The following is an 18,826-nucleotide window of genomic DNA, read 5'->3' on the forward strand; positions in this document are numbered from 1 at the left end:
TCTGTCACTTACAATAAAAGGGCACCTACAAGTCAGTTATCAGGTGAAGAAAATAGGAAAGAAAAAAAGCCTGGCTAGAGGATGCTCTAGAGACACCATAATGTACTTTAGTTATAAATCTCACATGCAGTTCATTTTAGCTAACATCATTACTGCCTAGTTGGCAATTAAAGCTTCAGAATGGCACTTACTTACAGAGGTGGGGGAGGTTCCAGAGAAGGTGGGGTGGGAGAGGCTCATATATGAGTGGAAACTGGGAAGTCATCCAGAAATATCTTTGTGAAGAATCGTGTCTCACATCGACTTGGTATCTCTTATTAATCCACAGCCCAGGAAATCACATGAGCTTCTTATCATCTCAGTAAGTCTCACTTGGTCACCAGCTCATACTAACGCTCCTACCAGCTTTTCTTGGGGGATGTAAAAGGATGTTCTAGCATCCACAGCCCCAGAAGACTTCAAATTCAGAACAAGTCAGCTCTTCAGCTCCTGATAGAGCATTGGACGAAAGGTAAGGATTTGTGTCCATATATGTTTGTCTCTAGATTTCCTTCTGTTTCAATACTGAGAAGCTGCATGTGGGGACCATTGGACTTCCTTCAAGGAAAGAATGGAGACATGAGGCTTCCTTTAAAAAGAGTGTTAGCAACCTGAATATGGGAGGAATGTCAGTAAGGTCACCGAGGCCACTGGCCCTTCTTTTATCCAAGTTTTGCCAGTGTGCTGCCAGGGGGAGAATAGTGTAACTTACATTCATTTACGAGGCAAGGTGAAAGAAAGTTAATGTGGTTGCACACTCCCTTGATCTCAGTATTTGGAGAAGGAGGAAGGAGGATTACATTCACTTGACGTCAGCCTGGGCTGACATAGAAGGCTGCAGCCCAGCCTGAGCTACATGGAAAGACTCTGTCTCAAAAAGAAAGAAAGAAAAGGAAGGAATGGGTCAGGATCACATTCAGACCTTATTTACCAGACTGACTGCTACTAACCAGGTCTTATTGTTTTATCAGTGTTGTTCTCCTTTGCATATCTGAGACCTGAGAAGGTATCAATAAAAAATGTTAGCACGAGCTGAAATATATGCCTTGCATTGGCCGTTTACAGTCACAGACAGGATTGAGGGATACTGATAATGCATGGTTTTTCACCACAAGGCGAGCAATAGCAGAACACTATATTTAGCCCTATACCTAGCAAGAGAAGAAGCATTTCCCAGAGGAAAATACATCATAGCTACAGGATTGTAGTCGCAGAAAAGGACAGTCATGCAAGTGGAGAGTCACTGCCTTTGCCAAATCACAACCTCACAGGTCAAGAGCTAGGAGCCAAAAATTCACTGCTCACCACCCACTCCAGTCTCCTGGTGATCTCTCCCAGTGACTAAAACCACATGCTCAAACTGAAAGGCACTGTGTCCAGACAACAAAGATCCTAGTTTCCTTCCCATACCTTCCAGCCAACTAAGGTTTTAAAAGCTTGTCTTTTTAAAAAACTGTATTTTCTGCCTGATAGGAAAATGGACTGACCTTCTGTCCATTGGGAGCCTACTCTTTAGGTGAGTCTTCTGAAGGGAGTCACGTCTAGTTTGTGAGGCAGAAAAGAGATGCTAGTGGGACATCTGTCTTTAATCGGCTTATACCTGTATCTTTCTTCCCCTTCACTGGCTTCCCTTTCTCCTCTCTAAAATTTAAAAAGAAAAATGTCAATTCTTACCTCTTCTACTGCTGGAAGAACTAAAAGAGAAAAAAAAAGCAGTTGATTTCAGCTCAGTTGCTATTTCTTCAACTAGGGTGTGGGTTTGTGGGTGAGTGTTGTCTCTTTATGTTTTAAGTCCTACACTTCTATTTCCCTTCAAAAGCTCCTCTCAAGCAAAGGCTTTTTCCTGCAAAGTAAATACCACTAAAGATCTCCTGGGAGAGATAATGGAATCCACTCACGTGGCTTACCTCACCAATTAAGTCTTCCTTTTGTTGTTCTGTTTTAACTTCTCAACCTCTTTTCCTGGCACTGAGACCTCACTCTCCTTCTTTTGTTCTTTATGTTGCTGGGTAATTCAGTCCACACTCATATATAACCCTCTGCGACTCTATCCCCAACCCAGCCTACCCATACATACTCGATCTGTATACAAAAGTAAATCTATGTGCTCAGCCAAGCCATAATGAGTTCTTCTGTCATGGGAGAAATCAGAGTTCCCTCAGTAATAAAAGAATATTTTATTTAAAAAAAAAAAAAAAGGTAAAACCAGATTCAGAAGGAAGCTCAATTACAGTTTTACTAAAATTTCAGAACAAAATAGCACAGTAAGCAAGCTGTAAATCTGGGCAGCAGCCAGGAGGAGGGAGATGGAGAAGGGGAAGAGAAAAGCCATGCCTTTTGATATCCCAAGAAAACTGGCATATCCAGCAATGGAAGTTGGGAAAAAACTCCATGGTGGAAAGGAATGTGGGCTTCAGAAATGATTGAGAAAGTCCAGAGTGTCAGGAAAAGCTTGCTTGGGCTTTTGGCTCATGTTTAGAAGAAAGCAAGCTCTATAGAAAGAAATGAGAACACTTTTCTGAGTTAGAGTGCGTTCAGAGAAGCAGATAGGCTTAACTGTACCATCTGGGGAAGCTCAGAAATGGCTGCCTACTGGGTGGTACCCCTGTGGAGGATGAGCAAATTGTCATTCCTTCTGCCACATTAGCAGTCTCCTGGCCAGGTGATTGACAAGTGCAGCTTGGTCAACTTAAGGGAGGAAGTAAATGTGTGTGATGTTGTAATCCGTTGAGCAGACTAGAGTCACATCTCTACCCAGAGTTAGGAGTAGAACTCAGAGTCCATTCTTCTGACCATGAGGAAGTATCTTTCCCTTAATGTACCTCAACAAAACCCTGATGTCTTCATCTTTTCTGTATTATTTTAAGCCCTAGGGAGGCAAATGTGATGCTTCCCTTCCTGGGGAGCAGGAAATGGATCCAACACTGGCCATGGGAGAAGAGTTTATCCCTGTAATATTCAGAAAATTCTTCTAAACACGCTGAGCTGTCCAAGAGGGTCATGAAGAATATAATATTCTTCATCTTGCTTTACTTGAATGTCCTAGTGCCTACAGTTGTGATTCATCTTTGCTTTTGCATTTATCCCAAATAGTCCTCTCCCATCATGCTCCTCTTCCATTCAACCATTTGATTACCAAAGATCAAGAACACAGTGTACCACTCAGAGTTACTCTTGAAAACAGACATTTCTGTTCCCCAAGGGTTACATAACCAGCCATCTTCACTATCTGTCCAAGCAAGATGTCAGACCTTCTTATATCCTTAAAACACCTCCCCCATCAATAGTCATGAATGCAGCCTCAGGCTTTCTTTTCCATTTTTAATTTCAGTACCTGAGAGAAAATTTCTAGTCCAGGACAAGACAATGGCTGTGTCTACAGTCATGCTTTCTCAAATTCTATCCCAGACTTTTCTCTTCTTAACAAAATCTGGATACCTGACATGGCGGCTGGTAGGGACTACTGAGCTCTGCACCAGTGTCTAGCCTGGAGAATATTCCTCTGTCTGTAAAGGAGAGAAAATATAGTATTTAGTGCCCACAGGAATTCCAAGTGCAGATATCTCATCTTTTAAAAATACTTAATTTTGTACCTGTTTCCTCCCCTGGGGCACAGAGATGGTAATTACAACACCCCTCGGTAGTCCTGGGGATGAGAGATCATGCTTGTGGGTGCTTATGCTGGGTTGGTTTCCCAAGGGTATACTGGAGGTTCCAGTAAACTCAGTTGGGGAAACCCAAATTAAAGCAATGACTAAACAAAGAAGCATATTTATCTAGTTTGCTGTCTAGTTCTATGTTAACCTAATGCAACGTAGAGTCATTTGGAACCTCAGTTGAGAAAAATAGCCTCATGAGAATGGCCTGTGGGCAAGTCTATGGGATGTTTTCTTGATTAATGATTGATGGGAGAAGGCCCAGGCCATTGTGACTGGTGCCAGCCTGGGCTGGTAGTCCTGAGTATTTATGGAAATGTCTGAGTCCTGCTAATGTCATGATTTTTTTACTCTACCAAGGTTAGTTTTAAATATTAGTTCATGAAAATTACAGCTATAATAGCATACAAGACTTGTGTGTGTGTGTGTGTGTATGTGTGTGTGTGTGTGTGTGTGTGTGTGTGTGGTGTGTGTGTGTAGCAAGAGGTGAGTAATGAGAGGAAAGAGGGGTGAAGCAAATATGATGGAACAAGAAAAGGGAAAGAAGGAAACATTTATTTATGAATTGTCTGTGGCTACCTTCACACAACAGCAAAGTTAAATATTTGTGACAGAAACCATCTAGCTAGAAGTGCTAAAATACTGAATATCTTGAGCATTATCAAAACATATATATATATATATATATATATATATGTATATGTATATGTATATATATATATATCTGATCTAGTTATACCCACACCTACTACTATGATGACCAAAGCTTGGCAGGAAGTCTACATCAAATCGTGTGTATCCTATAACTTGGTTTTTCACTTTTAAGATGATTTTAACTGTCTAGGTTTTTTTGCATGTGCTCACGAATTGTACGATAAGCATCAGAAATACCTGATGGTATTTTAATGTACATGCCTTGAATCTATTGACTAAATTGCTGTTAAGAATAAAGCCGAAGGGGGCTGGAGAGATGGATGGCTCAGCTGTTAAGAGCACTGATTCCGAGTTCAAATCCCAGCAACCACATGGTGGCTCACAACCATCTGTAATGAGATCTGATGCCCTCTTCTGGAGTGTCTGAAGACAGCTACAGTGTACTTACATACAATAAATAAATCTTTATAAAAAAAAAAAAAAGCTGAAGGCAAAATTAAAATCCAAGGAAACTGGAGCTGACAAAAACATAAAGCATCTACTGAAAACTTCTGTAGGCAGAGAACGCAGACATGTGACCCTGGTGGTGGACATGAAGATGCAAGATTTAGTGTGTGTGCCAATGGGCTTCTTTCCTGCTTTGGGCCCATACTTTCTTGACATTCTCCTGGGTCTCTGTTTTAGAATGAGAACATTTACTCCATGAGATTGTATGTTGCAAGTTTTTACATTTGACTTTTTATACTATTTTATAGGGAATGACAGCAAAGAAATTAGTCTGAGTCTCAAAAGACACTTGGAAATGTTGGCTTCTGAGCATCCAACTGCTGAGATTAGAGTGGATTACTGTATTTTCAGTTGTACACAGGATGTCTCTATCATGATAAGTAAAATCATGACCATGATATTGTTTTTATTTGGAAATTTCAGAATGATTTCAGGAGTTGTGCTTGGGTGACAAGTTGATTTGGATTGGGTTTATAATGGTTACACATGACTGCCAACTTGATTGGATTAAGAAAATTCTACAAAATCACACTTCATAGTGTGTCTGAAAGGGCACTGCAGGCAAGCATTAGCACAGTAAGTCCAGGAAGGAATGAGGATAGCTTCATCATAGAAGCCAAGTGCTTCTTTGAAATGTAACAAAATGGCCCCAGTGTAAGGGAATGCCAGGGCAGGGAGTGGGGGTGGGGGTGGGAGAGAGGGGGAGCACCCTCATAGAAGCATGGGGAAGGGGGAGGGGATAGAGGGTTTCCAGACGGGAGACCTGGGAAGAGAATAACATTTGAAATATAAATAAATAAAATATCCAATAAAAAAAATGTAACAAAAGAGAAAGAAGGGAGAATCTAGCACAGAAGCACAGACACCCCATCTAGGCTTCCTGCCCCCTCCACTAGATGAGCCTCTTCTCTACACAATGTGCTCCTGCCATGCTGTTTAACCTCACCATATGCCAGGAGCGGTGGGTATTAATTAGTCCCCTAGATGTGAGCTGCCATCTTGTCATCTCCTCTTTCTCTATTTGTGCTCTCTCTCTCTCTCTCTCTGTCTCTCTCTCTGTCTCTCTTTCTCTCTCCCTCTCTCCCCCCCCTCTCTCTCTCTCTCTCTCAGTTGCTCACTCGCTTGCTCTGTGTGTGTGTGTGTGTGTGTGTGTGTGTGTGACCCAGACTAGAGAGTATAAAAATTTTTAAATGGGATTTTTAAATTTACATACTTTTAGAAAAGCTAAACCCTGGAAAATATAGAAAGCATCTTTGTCTTTAAGAACTATCCCCCACTAGGTCCCATCTAGATCATCAGACACAGTCATCCTAACAAGTGTCCTAGAAAAATTCACTTTAGCACTATGGCCCTAAAATATTCTATTCATTTTCCATGGATAATGGAACCATCTTGGTTGCAAGAGTTTCATGATCACCTCTTCTACATGAGAAAAAATTCTGGTCCAGAACAGAGTAGTGCTCACTTCATGTAGTCCACTGGCTGCAGAAGTTTCTCTCCTGGAATACATGGATAAGACGTAGAATAACATGAATTACTTCCATGTTATTTAAAGGTCCTGAGTTATACACAGGAAAGATGACCCAGACTACAGACTATAAACAAGCTGTGAAATTGAATCCACAGTCCAGAATTCTTAACCCATGTGGTCATGTTACTTACCTCTTATTTTTAAATTATTTTATTTTGCCCTGTCTACAACAATATCTATATTACATTATGATCACAAGAAGAAGGGGCAGTGTTAAGTTGCTCAAATATGGTTTGTGTTCTCAGGGACACTGCTGGAAGATTTGTGAGCATGGATCCAACCATCTCATCCCACAACATAGAATCTATACCACTGAATGGAACTGGCCATCCCCAGTGCAGTCCAATCCTGACCCCTTTCTTCCTGGTCCTCATCATTGCCCTGGTTGGATTGGCAGGAAACACCATCGTACTCTGGCTCCTGGGATTCCGCATGCGCAGAAAAGCCATCTCAGTCTATGTCCTCAACCTGGCTCTGGCAGACTCCTTCTTCCTCTGCTGCCACTTCATTGACTCTCTGCTACGGATCATAGACTTCTATGGCATCTATGCCCACAAATTAAGCAAAGAAATCTTAAGCAACGTAGCAATCAATCCCTATATCGCAGGCCTGAGCATCCTCAGTGCTATTAGCACAGAGCGCTGCCTGTCTGTATTGTGGCCAATCTGGTACCACTGCCACCGCCCAAAAAACATGTCAGCCATCATATGTGCCCTAATCTGGGTTCTTTCCTTTCTCATGGGCATCCTGGATTGGCTCTTCTCAGGATTCCTGGGTGAGACTCATCATCATTTGTGGAAAAATGTTAACATCATTGTAACTGCATTTCTGATTTTTTTATTTGTGCTTCTCTCTGGATCCAGTCTGACCCTACTGGTGAGGATCCTCTGTGGTTCCAGGCGAAAACCACTGTCCAGGCTGTACATTACGATCTCTCTCACAGTGATGGTCTACCTCATCTGTGGCCTGCCTCTGGGGCTTTACTGGTTCCTGTTATACTGGTTTGGGATCCATTTACATCATCCCTTTTGTCACATTTACCCAGTTACTGCAGTCCTGTCCTGTGTAAACAGCTCTGCCAACCCTGTCATTTACTTCCTTGTAGGCTCCTTTAGGCAGCATAAAAAGCATCGGTCCCTCAAAATGGTTCTTAAGAGGGCTCTGGCGGACACTCCTGAGGATGAATAAACAGACAGCCATTTTCAGAAAACTACTAAGATGTCACAAAACAGATGTTGAGAGTCAATACAACATTAGCTTACTCTTCTGTCAGAAATGTATGCATTCACTAATAAGTGGATATTAACCTAGAAAACTGGAATACCCTAAACATAATCCACACATCAAATGAGGTACAAGAAGAATGGAGGAGTGGCCCCTTGTTCTGGAAAGACTCAGTGAAGCAGTATAGAACAAAATCAGAACAGGGAAGTGGGAAGGGTTGGGTGGGAAACAGGGGGAGGGAAGGGGACTGATGGGACTTTCGGGGAGTGGGGGTCCAGAAAAGGGGAAATCATTTGAAATGTAAATAAATATATCAATAAATTTAAAAAAAAAAAAGAAAGAAATGCCTCAGTGATCACAATGCTTTTAAATGTGTTTTTTAATCCGATTTTCTTATAATTCTTAAAGTAGCCAAAAATAAGAATTTCTCCAACTTTTGTGGGCTCTGTCAATTAATTTCCCAAATATCCTCCAAAAATTTCTCACTGAACACTTTTTCTTGCAGTTTTTATCATGGAAAAGTTCCTATTCAAACCATACATCTGAAACTGAGAACATAAAGTTATAAAATGTTTTTACTCAGGGCCATTTACCAGAGGATCTTATATCTTGTGATTCTCCCAGTGCACAAGACAGTAAGCTTTGTCATGACAGAATGAGTTCTACCACATGTGAGGATGGCCAGTGTCTCCAGTCTAAGGAGACTAGCTTCCTCACAGACACCCTCCATATGTGTGGGACAGTGCAGGTGGTCAGACATATGAGAGGTATTTTGATAGGATTTTTTTTTCCTATGGTGTGATGACAAATTTGTCTTGTGTTTTGGGTTAAAATCAAGGCCTTTGTCCTTGAGAATGTTAAGCAGATATTTAATGCTCAATAATAGTACAGAAATAAGACCAATCCATTGAAATGTTGGAAAAACTAGAAAAGTAGATCTGAAAGTTGGATTGGGGAGATCAAGTGGTAGTTTGGAGTCTATTTTAGAGCAAGATATCAAGCCACTGACATGAACTGAAGTCATCAGAAGCAGAATAGTCTACACTGTAAGTATAACCACCTTGCACACTCTCCTCCCACCACTGGAAGAGCTGTCTAGCTATTAAAATACTATTTCTATAAGATGCTATGGTATATACTAGGAACTGATATTGTCAATACAGCAATGCTGATTATAAAAATGATGAAATTTGACTACTGTTCTTTAGGATAATACAGAATGTTAAAGAAGATATCTCTTTGCAAACTGTCTATACTGGCACAGTTGTTCTATCATGTTAAAATCATGGTAGAAATTGAAGATAAAGTGTGTGTGTATGTGTGTGTGTGTGTATGTGTGTGTGTGTGTGTGGTGGCAGGGGGGTCATGTGTACATGGTATGTGTGATGTGGGTGATGTGTGTGCATGTTGTGTGTTCGTGTTGTGTGGGGAAATATGGTATATATATAGTGGGGGAGGGATGCTTGGGGTAGGTGTGTATTGTGGGTGATGAGGGCTGGGAAGTAAGGGTGAGTGGGGGTATATGTGTATATGTGGTATCTGTGTGTGTGTGTGTGTGTGTATGTGGTGGTAGGGGGTCATGTGTACATGGTATGTGTGATGTGGGGGATGTGTGTGCATGTTGTGTGTTCGTGTTGTGTGGGGAAATATGGTGTATATATATAGTGGGGGAGGGATGCTTGGGGTAGGTGTGTATTGTGAGGGATGAGGGCTGGGAAGTAAGGGTGAGTGGGGGTATATGTGTATATGTGGTGTGTGTGTGTGTGTGTGTATGGTTTGTGTCTGTGTTGTGTGTGGTGGTGTGGTGTATATGTGGTGGGGGTTGCTGGGGGATAAGTGTGGGTTGTGGGGATTGGGGCTGGGGTGGGGTAAGGGTGGGTGTATGTGTGGGGGAGGGGTGCTTGTTGATGAAAACTAGCAGGTACCTAGCATGTACCACTACCACTTCTGTGAGTTACATTGATTTTTTCTATTTTAACTCTATATATATTTCACTTTCCTTTTTAAATATATTTTAATAATATAATTATATTATGAAAGAAACATTAAGTAATTTGAAGACAGATAAAAATGGGGAAAGAGACAATTCATAATGGCAATAGGTCCAAAATTGGGAACAGAAGAAGTATTTCATTTTTTAATTAATATGAACATATTCTTGATATATTAATAATCAATACCAATGATAGTTTAAGAGCTGGCCACCAGTTATCAAAAATTTAATGGTCAGGAGTTGCTCCTTGGGCGGCGGCGGCGGCGGCGGCGGTAGCAGTGGCTGCTCCAGCTGAAGGGCCATCAGCAGTGGAACCAAGGCGACACAGGGTCCAGTTAGGCCCTGCGCCCACGACCACTGACCTTCGCTGACCAGCCGGGCGGCAAGCAACTGCGGTTCTGCAGAGCCTTTCGCTGCACGGAAGCCACTTCAGAACTCGGCTGCCCGCCAGTCAGGAGAGACTCACCGCCATCTTGATCCCGGGCTCCAGAGATCCGTCAGACTGAGGTACACAAACATAATCCTAGGCCCAACACCGCAGGGGTCTGAGCCAGACGGGCGTTGGCCTGCACCCAGGCCCTGGGCTGTTCGAGTGGCCATCGGGGCGCCAACCCAGCCAGGAGTTTTTTTTTTTGCCCCGGCCGGTGCACGCGCCGCCATTTTGCCTACATGAGCCAGAGTGCTCGGGAGGGCAGAGACTGCTAACAAGCGTACCCTGAGGCTAACAAAACGGGGGTCTAGGCCCCAAAAGGCACAGGACTGACCCCAAGAACTGGGCGGCTTGGTGGGCCATCTGTGTGTCAACCAGCCCAGGAGGTTATTAGCACAACAGACTCCTCCGGTGCTTTCGCGGAGCGCAGACGCGCACGCCCGCCATCCGGGTCACCTGGCGGACCCAAATAACAGACATAGCCCTAGGGGAACTTTGCTCGGACCTTGGCCTCCCAGGCGTTTGCCTGGACTCAGGGCCCAGGCGACAAGGCTAACCTAGTGTGCGCCAGCCCGGTTGGGGAAATCGGCTGCCCAGCGGAGTGAGCGGAGCACAGGGGAGGTCACAGCAACATTCACCTTCGGAGCTCCCTGGGGGTGCACACGGGTTCCACCTGGTCCACAGACACAATCTGGGGCAAGGCCTCAGGCAGAAGCCCCCAGCTCAACTCTCTCCGCTTCAGATCAGCCTGGGTGGCCGCCACATCTCCAGGTCCCTCAAGAGGCTAGTGGGGGCTTCCGGGCGGCCAGCTGGGAGAAGTCGGTGTGCTCCAATAAATCCTGCGGGCCCCAGCGGGAGCCTTCAGGTGCCTGCTTCGGGATCTGAACAGCCTGGACAACAGCACCCTGTCTATAGGCAGTGCAGAGTGTAAGCTGTGCACCAGAGGCCAACGGGGAAGGGGCAGCTTGCACTGGTGAGTCCAGCACTGACAAGACCAAGTAACACTAGTGAGAGCTAGATGGCAAAAGGCAAACGCAGAAACGTCACTAACAGAAATCAAGGCAATATGGCAACATCTGAACCAAATTCTCCTCTACCAGCAAGTCCTGGATACCCCATCACACCAGTAAAACAAGATTTGGATTTAAAATCACTGGTCATGATGCTGGTACAGGAACACATGAAGGACATTGAGGAGAAAGTGGATCAAAAGTTAGACGCCCTTGCAAGGGAAACACAAAAATCATTGAAAGAAATCCAGGAGAATACAAAAGCCAACAAGGAGGAAATGCAAAAAACACTTAAAGAAATACAGGAGAACTTTGCTCAACAGGCTGAGGTCATGAAAGACGAAACACAAAAATCTCTTAAAGAAATACAGGAGAACTTTGGTCAACAGGCTGAGCTCATGAAAGAGGAAACACAAAAATCTCTTAAAGAATTACAGGAAAACACAAACATGCAAGGGAAGGAGCTAAGCAAAACCATCCAGGATCTAAAATCAGAAGTAGAAACAACTAAAAAAACTCAAAGGGAGACAACTTTGGAGATAGAAAGCCTTGGGAAGAAATCAGGGGACAGAGATGCAAATATCAACAACAGAATACAAGAGATAGAAGAAAGAATCTCAGATGCTGAAGATTCCATAGAAACCATGGACTCAACAGTTAAAGAAAATGCAAAGTGCAAAAAGCTTGTAACCCAAAATATCCAGGAAATCCAGGACACAATGAGAAGACCAAACCTAAGGATTATAGGCATAGATGAGAGTGAAGATTTACAACTTAAAGGGCCAGCAAATATCTTCAATAAAATTATGGAAGAAAACTTCCCTAACCTAAAGAGAGAGATGCCCATGAATATACAAGAAGCCTACAGAACTCCAAACAGACTGGACCAGAACAGAAATACTTCCCGTCACATAATAATCAAAACACCAAATGTTCTAAACAAAGAAAGAATACTAAAGGCAGTAAGAGAAAAAGGCCAAGTAACATATAAAGGAAGACCCATCAGAATCACAGCAGACTTTTCACCTGAGACTATGAAGGCTAGAAGGTCCTGGGCAGATCTCATGCAGACTCTAAGAGAACACAAATGCCAACCAAAACTACTATATCCAGCAAAACTCTCAATCACCATAGATGGAGAAACTAAGATATTTCACGACAAAACCAAGTTCACCCAATATCTATCCACAAACCCAGCCCTAAAAAGGATAATAGGAGGACAACACCAATACAAGGAGGGAAACTCCACCCTGAAAAAAGCAAGATAGTAACCTTTCATCAAACCCAAATAAGTTAAGCAATCAAATTTTAAAAATAACGTCAAAAATGATAGGAAGTAACAATCACTATTCCTTAATATCTCTTAACATCAATGGACTCAATGCCCCAATAAAAAGACACAGACTAACTGACTGGATACGTAAACAGGACCCTACATTTTGCTGCTTACAGGAAACACACCTCAGGGTCAAAGACAAACACTACCTTAGAGTAAAAGGCTGGAAGACAATTTTACAAGCAAATGGTCTCAGGAAACAAGCTGGAGTAGCCATTTTAATATCAGATAAAATTGACTTTCAACCCAAAGTCATCAAAAGAGACTCTGAGGGACACTTCTTGCTGGTCAAAGGAAAAATACAACAAGAAGAACTCTCAATCCTGAACATCTATGCTCCAAATGCAAGGGCACCCTCTTTCATAAAAGAAACTTTATTAAAACTCAAAGCACACATTGCACCTAACACAATAATTGTGGGTGACTTCAACACTGCACTTTCCTCAATGGACCGATCAGGAAAACAGAAACTAAACAAGGACACAATGAAACTAATTGAAGCTTTGGACCAATTAGATTTAACTGATATATATAGAACATTCTATCCTAAAACAAAAGAATATACCTTTTTTTCAGCACCTCATGGTACCTTCTCCAAAATCGACCATATAATTGGTCACAAGACAGACCTCAACAAATATAAAAAGATAGAACTAATCCCATGCCTCCTATCTGATCACTATGGAATAAAAGTGGTCTTCAATAGCAACAGAAACAACAGAAAACCCACAAACACGTGGAGATTGAACAATACTCTACTCAATGACACCTTGGTCAAGGAAGAAATAAAGAAAGAAATTAAAGACTTTTTAGAACACAATGAAAATGAAAACACAACATACCCAAATCTATGGGACACAATGAAAGCAGTGCTAAGAGGAAAACTCATAGCCCTGAGTGCCTCCAAAAAGAAAATGGAGAGAGCATACATTACCAACTTAATGACACACCTGAAAGCCCTAGAACAAAAAGAAGCTATTTCACCAAGGAGGAGTAGAAGGCAGGAAATCATCAAACTCAGGGCCGAAATCAATCAAGTAGAAACAAAGAGAACCATACAAAAAATCAACAAAACTAGGAGCTGGTTCTTTGAGAAAATCAACAAGATAGATAAACCCTTAGCCAGACTGACCAAAGGGCACAGAGAAAGTATCCAAATTAACAAACTTAGAAATGAAAAGGGAGACATAACAACAGAAACTGAGGAAATCCAAAAAATCATCAGATCCTACTACAAGAGCCTGTACTCAACACAACTGGAGAATCTGGAGGAAATGGACAATTTCCTTGACAGATACCAAATACTAAAATTAAATCAGGACCAACTAGACCATCTAAACAGTCCCATAAAGCCTAAAGAAATAGAAGGAGTCATAGAAAGTCTTCCAACCAAAAAAAGCACAGGACCAGATGGTTTCAGTGCAGAATTCTACCAGACCTTCAAAGAAGAGTTAACACCAATACTCTTCAAACTATTCCACAAAATAGAAACAGAAGGAACACTACCCAATTCCTTCTACGAAGCCACAATTACGCTGATACCAAAGCCACACAAAGATCCAACAAAGAAAGAGAACTTCAGACCAATTTCCCTTATGAACATCGATGCAAAAATACTCAACAAAATTCTTGCCAACCGAATCCAAGAACACATCAAAACGATCATCCACCATGATCAAGTAGGCTTTATCCCGGGAATGCAGGGTTGGTTCAATATACGGAAATCCATCAATACAATCCACTACATAAACAAACTCAAAGAACAAAACCACATGGTCATTTCATTGGATGCTGAAAAAGCATTTGACAAAATTCAGCATCCTTTCATGCTTAAAGTCTTGGAGAGAACAGGAATTCAAGGCCCATACCTAAACATAGTAAAAGCAATATACAGCAAACCGGTAGCCAGCATCAAACTAAACGGAGAGAAACTTGAAGCAATCCCACTGAAATCAGGGACCAGACAAGGCTGCCCCCTTTCTCCTTATCTTTTCAATATTGTACTTGAGGTACTAGCTCGGGCAATTCGACAACATAAGGAGGTCAAAGGGATACAAATTGGAAAGGAGGAAGTCAAACTATCATTATTTGCAGACGACATGATCGTCTACCTAAGTGACCCAAAGAACTCCACTAGAGAGCTCCTACAGCTGATAAACAACTTCAGCAAAGTGGCAGGTTACAAAATCAACTCAAGCAAATCAGTGGCCTTCCTATACTCAAAGGATAAGCAGGCTGAGAAAGAAATTAGGGAAATGACCCCCTTCACAATAGCCACAAACAGTATAAAGTATCTTGGGGTGACTCTTACCAAACATGCGAAAGATCTGTATGGCAAGAACTTCAAGACTCTGAAGAAGGAAATGGAAGAAGACCTCAAAAAATGGGAAAACCTCCCATGCTCATGGATCGGTAGAATCAATATAGTTAAAATGGCCATTTTGCCTAAAGCACTATACAGATTCAATGCAATACCCATCAAAATCCCAACTCAATTCTTCACAGAGTTAGAAAGAGCAATTATCAAATTCATCTGGAACAACAAAAAACCCAGGATAGCTAAAACTATTCTCAGCAACAAAAGAAAATCTGGGGGAATCAGTATCCCTGACCTCAAGCAATACTACAGAGCAATAGTGTTAAAAACTGCATGGTATTGGTACAGTGACAGGCAGGAGGATCAATGGAACAGGATTGAAGATCCAGAAATGAACCCACACACCTATGGCCACTTGATCCTCGACAAAGAGGCTGAAAACATCCAATGGAAAAAAGATAGCCTTTTCAACAAATGGTGCTGGTTCAACTGGAGGTCAGCATGCAGAAGAATGCGAATTGATCCATCCTTGTCTCCTTGTACTAAGCTCAAATCCAAATGGATCAAGGACCTCCACATAAAGCCAGACACTCTGAAGCTAATAGAAAAGAAACTGGGGAAGACCCTTGAGGACATCGGTACAGGGAGAAAGTTTCTGAACAGAACACCAATAGCGTATGCTCTAAGAGCAAGAATTGACAAATGGGACCTCATAAGGTTACAGAGTTTCTGTAAGGCAAAGGACACCATCAAGAGGACAGATCGGCAACCAACAAATTGGGAAAAGATCTTCACCAATCCTACATCAGATAGAGGGCTAATATCCAATATATATAAAGAACTCAAGAAGTTAGACTCCAGAAAACCGAACAACCCTATTAAAAAATGGGGTACAGAGTTAAACAAAGAATTCTCACCTGAAGAACTTCGGATGGCGGAGAAGCATCTTAAAAAATGCTCCACTTCATTAGTCATTAGGGAAATGCAAATCAAAACAACCCTAAGATTTCATCTTACACCAGTCAGAATGGCTAAGATTAAAAATTCAGGAGACAGCAGGTGTTGGAGAGGGTGCGGAGAAAGAGGAACACTCCTCCACTGCTGGTGGGGTTGCAAATTGGTACAACCACTCTGGAAAGCAGTCTGGCGGTTCCTCCGAAAACTGGGCACCTCACTTCCAGAAGATCCTGCTATACCACTCCTGGGCATATACCCAGAGGATTCCCCACCATGTAATAAGGATACATGCTCTACTATGTTCATAGCAGCCCTATTTATAATTGCCAGATGCTGGAAAGAACCCAGGTATCCCTCAACAGAAGAGTGGATACAAAAAATGTGGTATATCTACACAATGGAGTACTATTCAGCCATTAGAAACAATGAATTCATGAAATTCTTAGGCAAATGGATGGAGCTAGAGAACATCATACTAAGTGAGGTAACCCAGACTCAAAAGGTGAATCATGGTATGCACTCACTAATAAGTGGTTATTAACCTAGAAAACTGGAATACCCAAAACATAATCCACACATCAAATGAGATACAAGAAGAAAGCAGGAGTGGTCCCTGGTTCTGGAAAGACTCAGTGAAACAGTATTTGGCAAAACCAGAACGGGGAACTGGGAAGGGGTGGGAGGGAGGACAGGGGAAGAGAAGGGGGCTTACGGGACTTTCGGGGAGTGGGGGGGGGCTAGAAAAGGGGAAATCATTTGAAATGTAAATAAATTATATCAAATAAAAAAAATAAATAATTAAAAAAAAATTTAATGGTCAGCATTTGCATGTACCTCTTTTAAAATACAATATCTGCAGTATTTAATATTTCATATAGAACATGTTTTACACCTACAACAGAATAATGTATAGCCATTTCAGATGTCTCAAAGAATATAGATGACAATTAATGCAAGTCTGAACTTTGACATATTATTTATTCATTTTATTTCAGTAGCATTATTTGTTTATTTTAAGATGGAAATGGTGAAAATATATGGCAAAATTTGTAGTATATGTTCCATGTTAGTGGTGGGTGTGTTGGTGTTTATTATAATGTCATTCCTCATTTATGGATGGAGATAGATTCTGAATAATATGTTCTTGTGTAAACATAAAACCTATTACACACATGAACTGTATGTTATATATGTGCGTGTGTGTACTTGTGTGTATATATTTAATGGTGTGTAACTCAATCCTTGATATCCTACAATTCTGGTAAGTGATGTTTTTTTACTTTTCATGACATTCTAGTGAACTTATTTTTTCTTTCATTTCCTCTATGACTTTTTAATTATCCAAAGTTGTATTTTCAATCTCAGTGTGTTTGTTCATTTCTGTATACATGTTATACATTTCTCTTGCTGTTGATTTCTAGTTTTATTCCATCACGACATGATACAACATGAAAAATTATTTCAGTATGGGACTTGTTAAGTATGGCTTTGCATACCAAATAGCCCAATTAAAATAGAGTACAGAGTAAAAGAATTCTCAATATAGGAATATCAAGTGGCCTAGAAGTACTTAAAGAAATGCTCAAAATCCTTAGTCATCAGGGAAATGCTACTGAAAATGATCCTGAGATTCTACCTTACATCAATCAGAATGGCTAAGATCAAAAACTTGAGCAACAGCACACACTGACAAAGATGTGCAGAAAGAGGAACATTCCTCCATTGCTGGTGGGATTTCAAATATGTACAACTACTCTGGAAATCAATTTGATGATTTCTCAGAAAATTGGAAATAGTTCTACCTGAGGACCCAACTGTACCACTCCTGGGCAAATACCCAAAAGATGTACCACCACAAGGATGCATGCTCTATTATGTTCATGAAGGCTTTATTTGCAATAACGAGAAACTGGAAACAACCCAGATGTCCCTCAACTGAAGAGTGAATACAGAAAACATGGTTCGTGAACATTATTAAACTATTTAAAATGAGGATATCATGAATGTTTCAGGAAAATGGATGGAACTAGAAAATATCATCCTAAGTAAGGTAACCCAGATCCAAAAGGTCATGCATGGCATGTACTCACTAAGTGGATATTAGCTATAAAGTATAGAGTACCCATAATACACCCCACAGAGCCTAGGAAGTTAAACAAGAAGGAAAGCACAAGTGAGGACGCTTGAATCACACTTAGAAGGGGGAACAAAATAGTCATAGGAGGCAGAGAGGGGAAAGGAAGTGGGTGGTCCAGGAGAGAATGGGAATGAGGGGGCAGGATCAGGTGTGCTAAGAGTCAGGAGAGAGACCCAGAGAATGAGTGGAAAACTACAGCTACCAGGGGTGAGGGTAGGGAAATCTTTAGGAAGTCTCAGAAGCTCCCAGGAGTCAATGCGGTTGACCTTACCCAAAAAGCCTAACAGTGGGGACATGGAACCTGAAGAAGCCACCTCCTGTAGCCAGGCAGGACCCACACTGGAGTAATAAGGACACCAACCTACCCAAAAACAAAACTTTTTACACAAAATGTATCCTGTCTAAAAGAAATGGAACAGAGACTGAAGGAATAGACAACCAATAACTGGCCCAACTTGAAACCCATTCCATGGACAAACACCAGTCCCTAACATTATTAATGATACTATGTTGTAATTGCAAACAGAACTCTAGCATAACTGTCCTCTGAGAGGCACAACCCAGCAGCTGACTGAAACATATGAAATATACACAGCCAAACATTGGATGGAAGTCAAAGACTCTTATGGAAGAGTTGGGAAAAGGATTGAATAGTCCAAAGGGAATGGATATCCACAGGAAGAGCAACAAAGTCAACTAATCTGGACCCTTGGGTGGGGGGCTCTCAGAGGCTGAACCACCAATCAAAGAACATACATCAGCTGGATTGAGACCCCCCCAGCACATTTGTAACAGACATGCAGTTCAGGCTCCATGTGTGTCTCCCAACAGCTGGAGCAGAGGCTTGCCCTAGAGCCATGGTATTTATTCATTTACCAAAAGGGTTGCCTTGACTAGCCTCAAGGAGAGAGAATATGCCTACCCTGGCAGATGGGGGGAGATACTCAAAGGGTACCACACTCTCTCAGGGGAGAAGGAGAGGGAGGATGGAGTGGGGGTCTCTGTGAGGAAGGACAAGGAGGGGCAGCATTTGAT

The 18,826-nt window shown here is 41.8% G+C and overlaps 1 protein-coding gene across 1 annotated transcript; it reads left to right on the forward strand.

Moving 5' to 3' along the window:
• The first annotated feature begins 6,657 nt into the window (after positions 1-6,657).
• Positions 6,658-7,575, forward strand: LOC127682273 (mas-related G-protein coupled receptor member X1-like). Its single transcript, XM_052178652.1, has one exon. The coding sequence runs from the start codon at positions 6,658-6,660 to the stop codon at positions 7,573-7,575; it is 918 nt and encodes a 305-aa protein (XP_052034612.1).
• The last annotated feature ends 11,251 nt before the right edge of the window (positions 7,576-18,826 follow it).

This window comes from Apodemus sylvaticus, chromosome 1 (genome assembly GCF_947179515.1).
Source record: "Apodemus sylvaticus chromosome 1, mApoSyl1.1, whole genome shotgun sequence".
In the NCBI taxonomy this organism is placed as follows: domain Eukaryota; kingdom Metazoa; phylum Chordata; class Mammalia; order Rodentia; family Muridae; genus Apodemus; species Apodemus sylvaticus.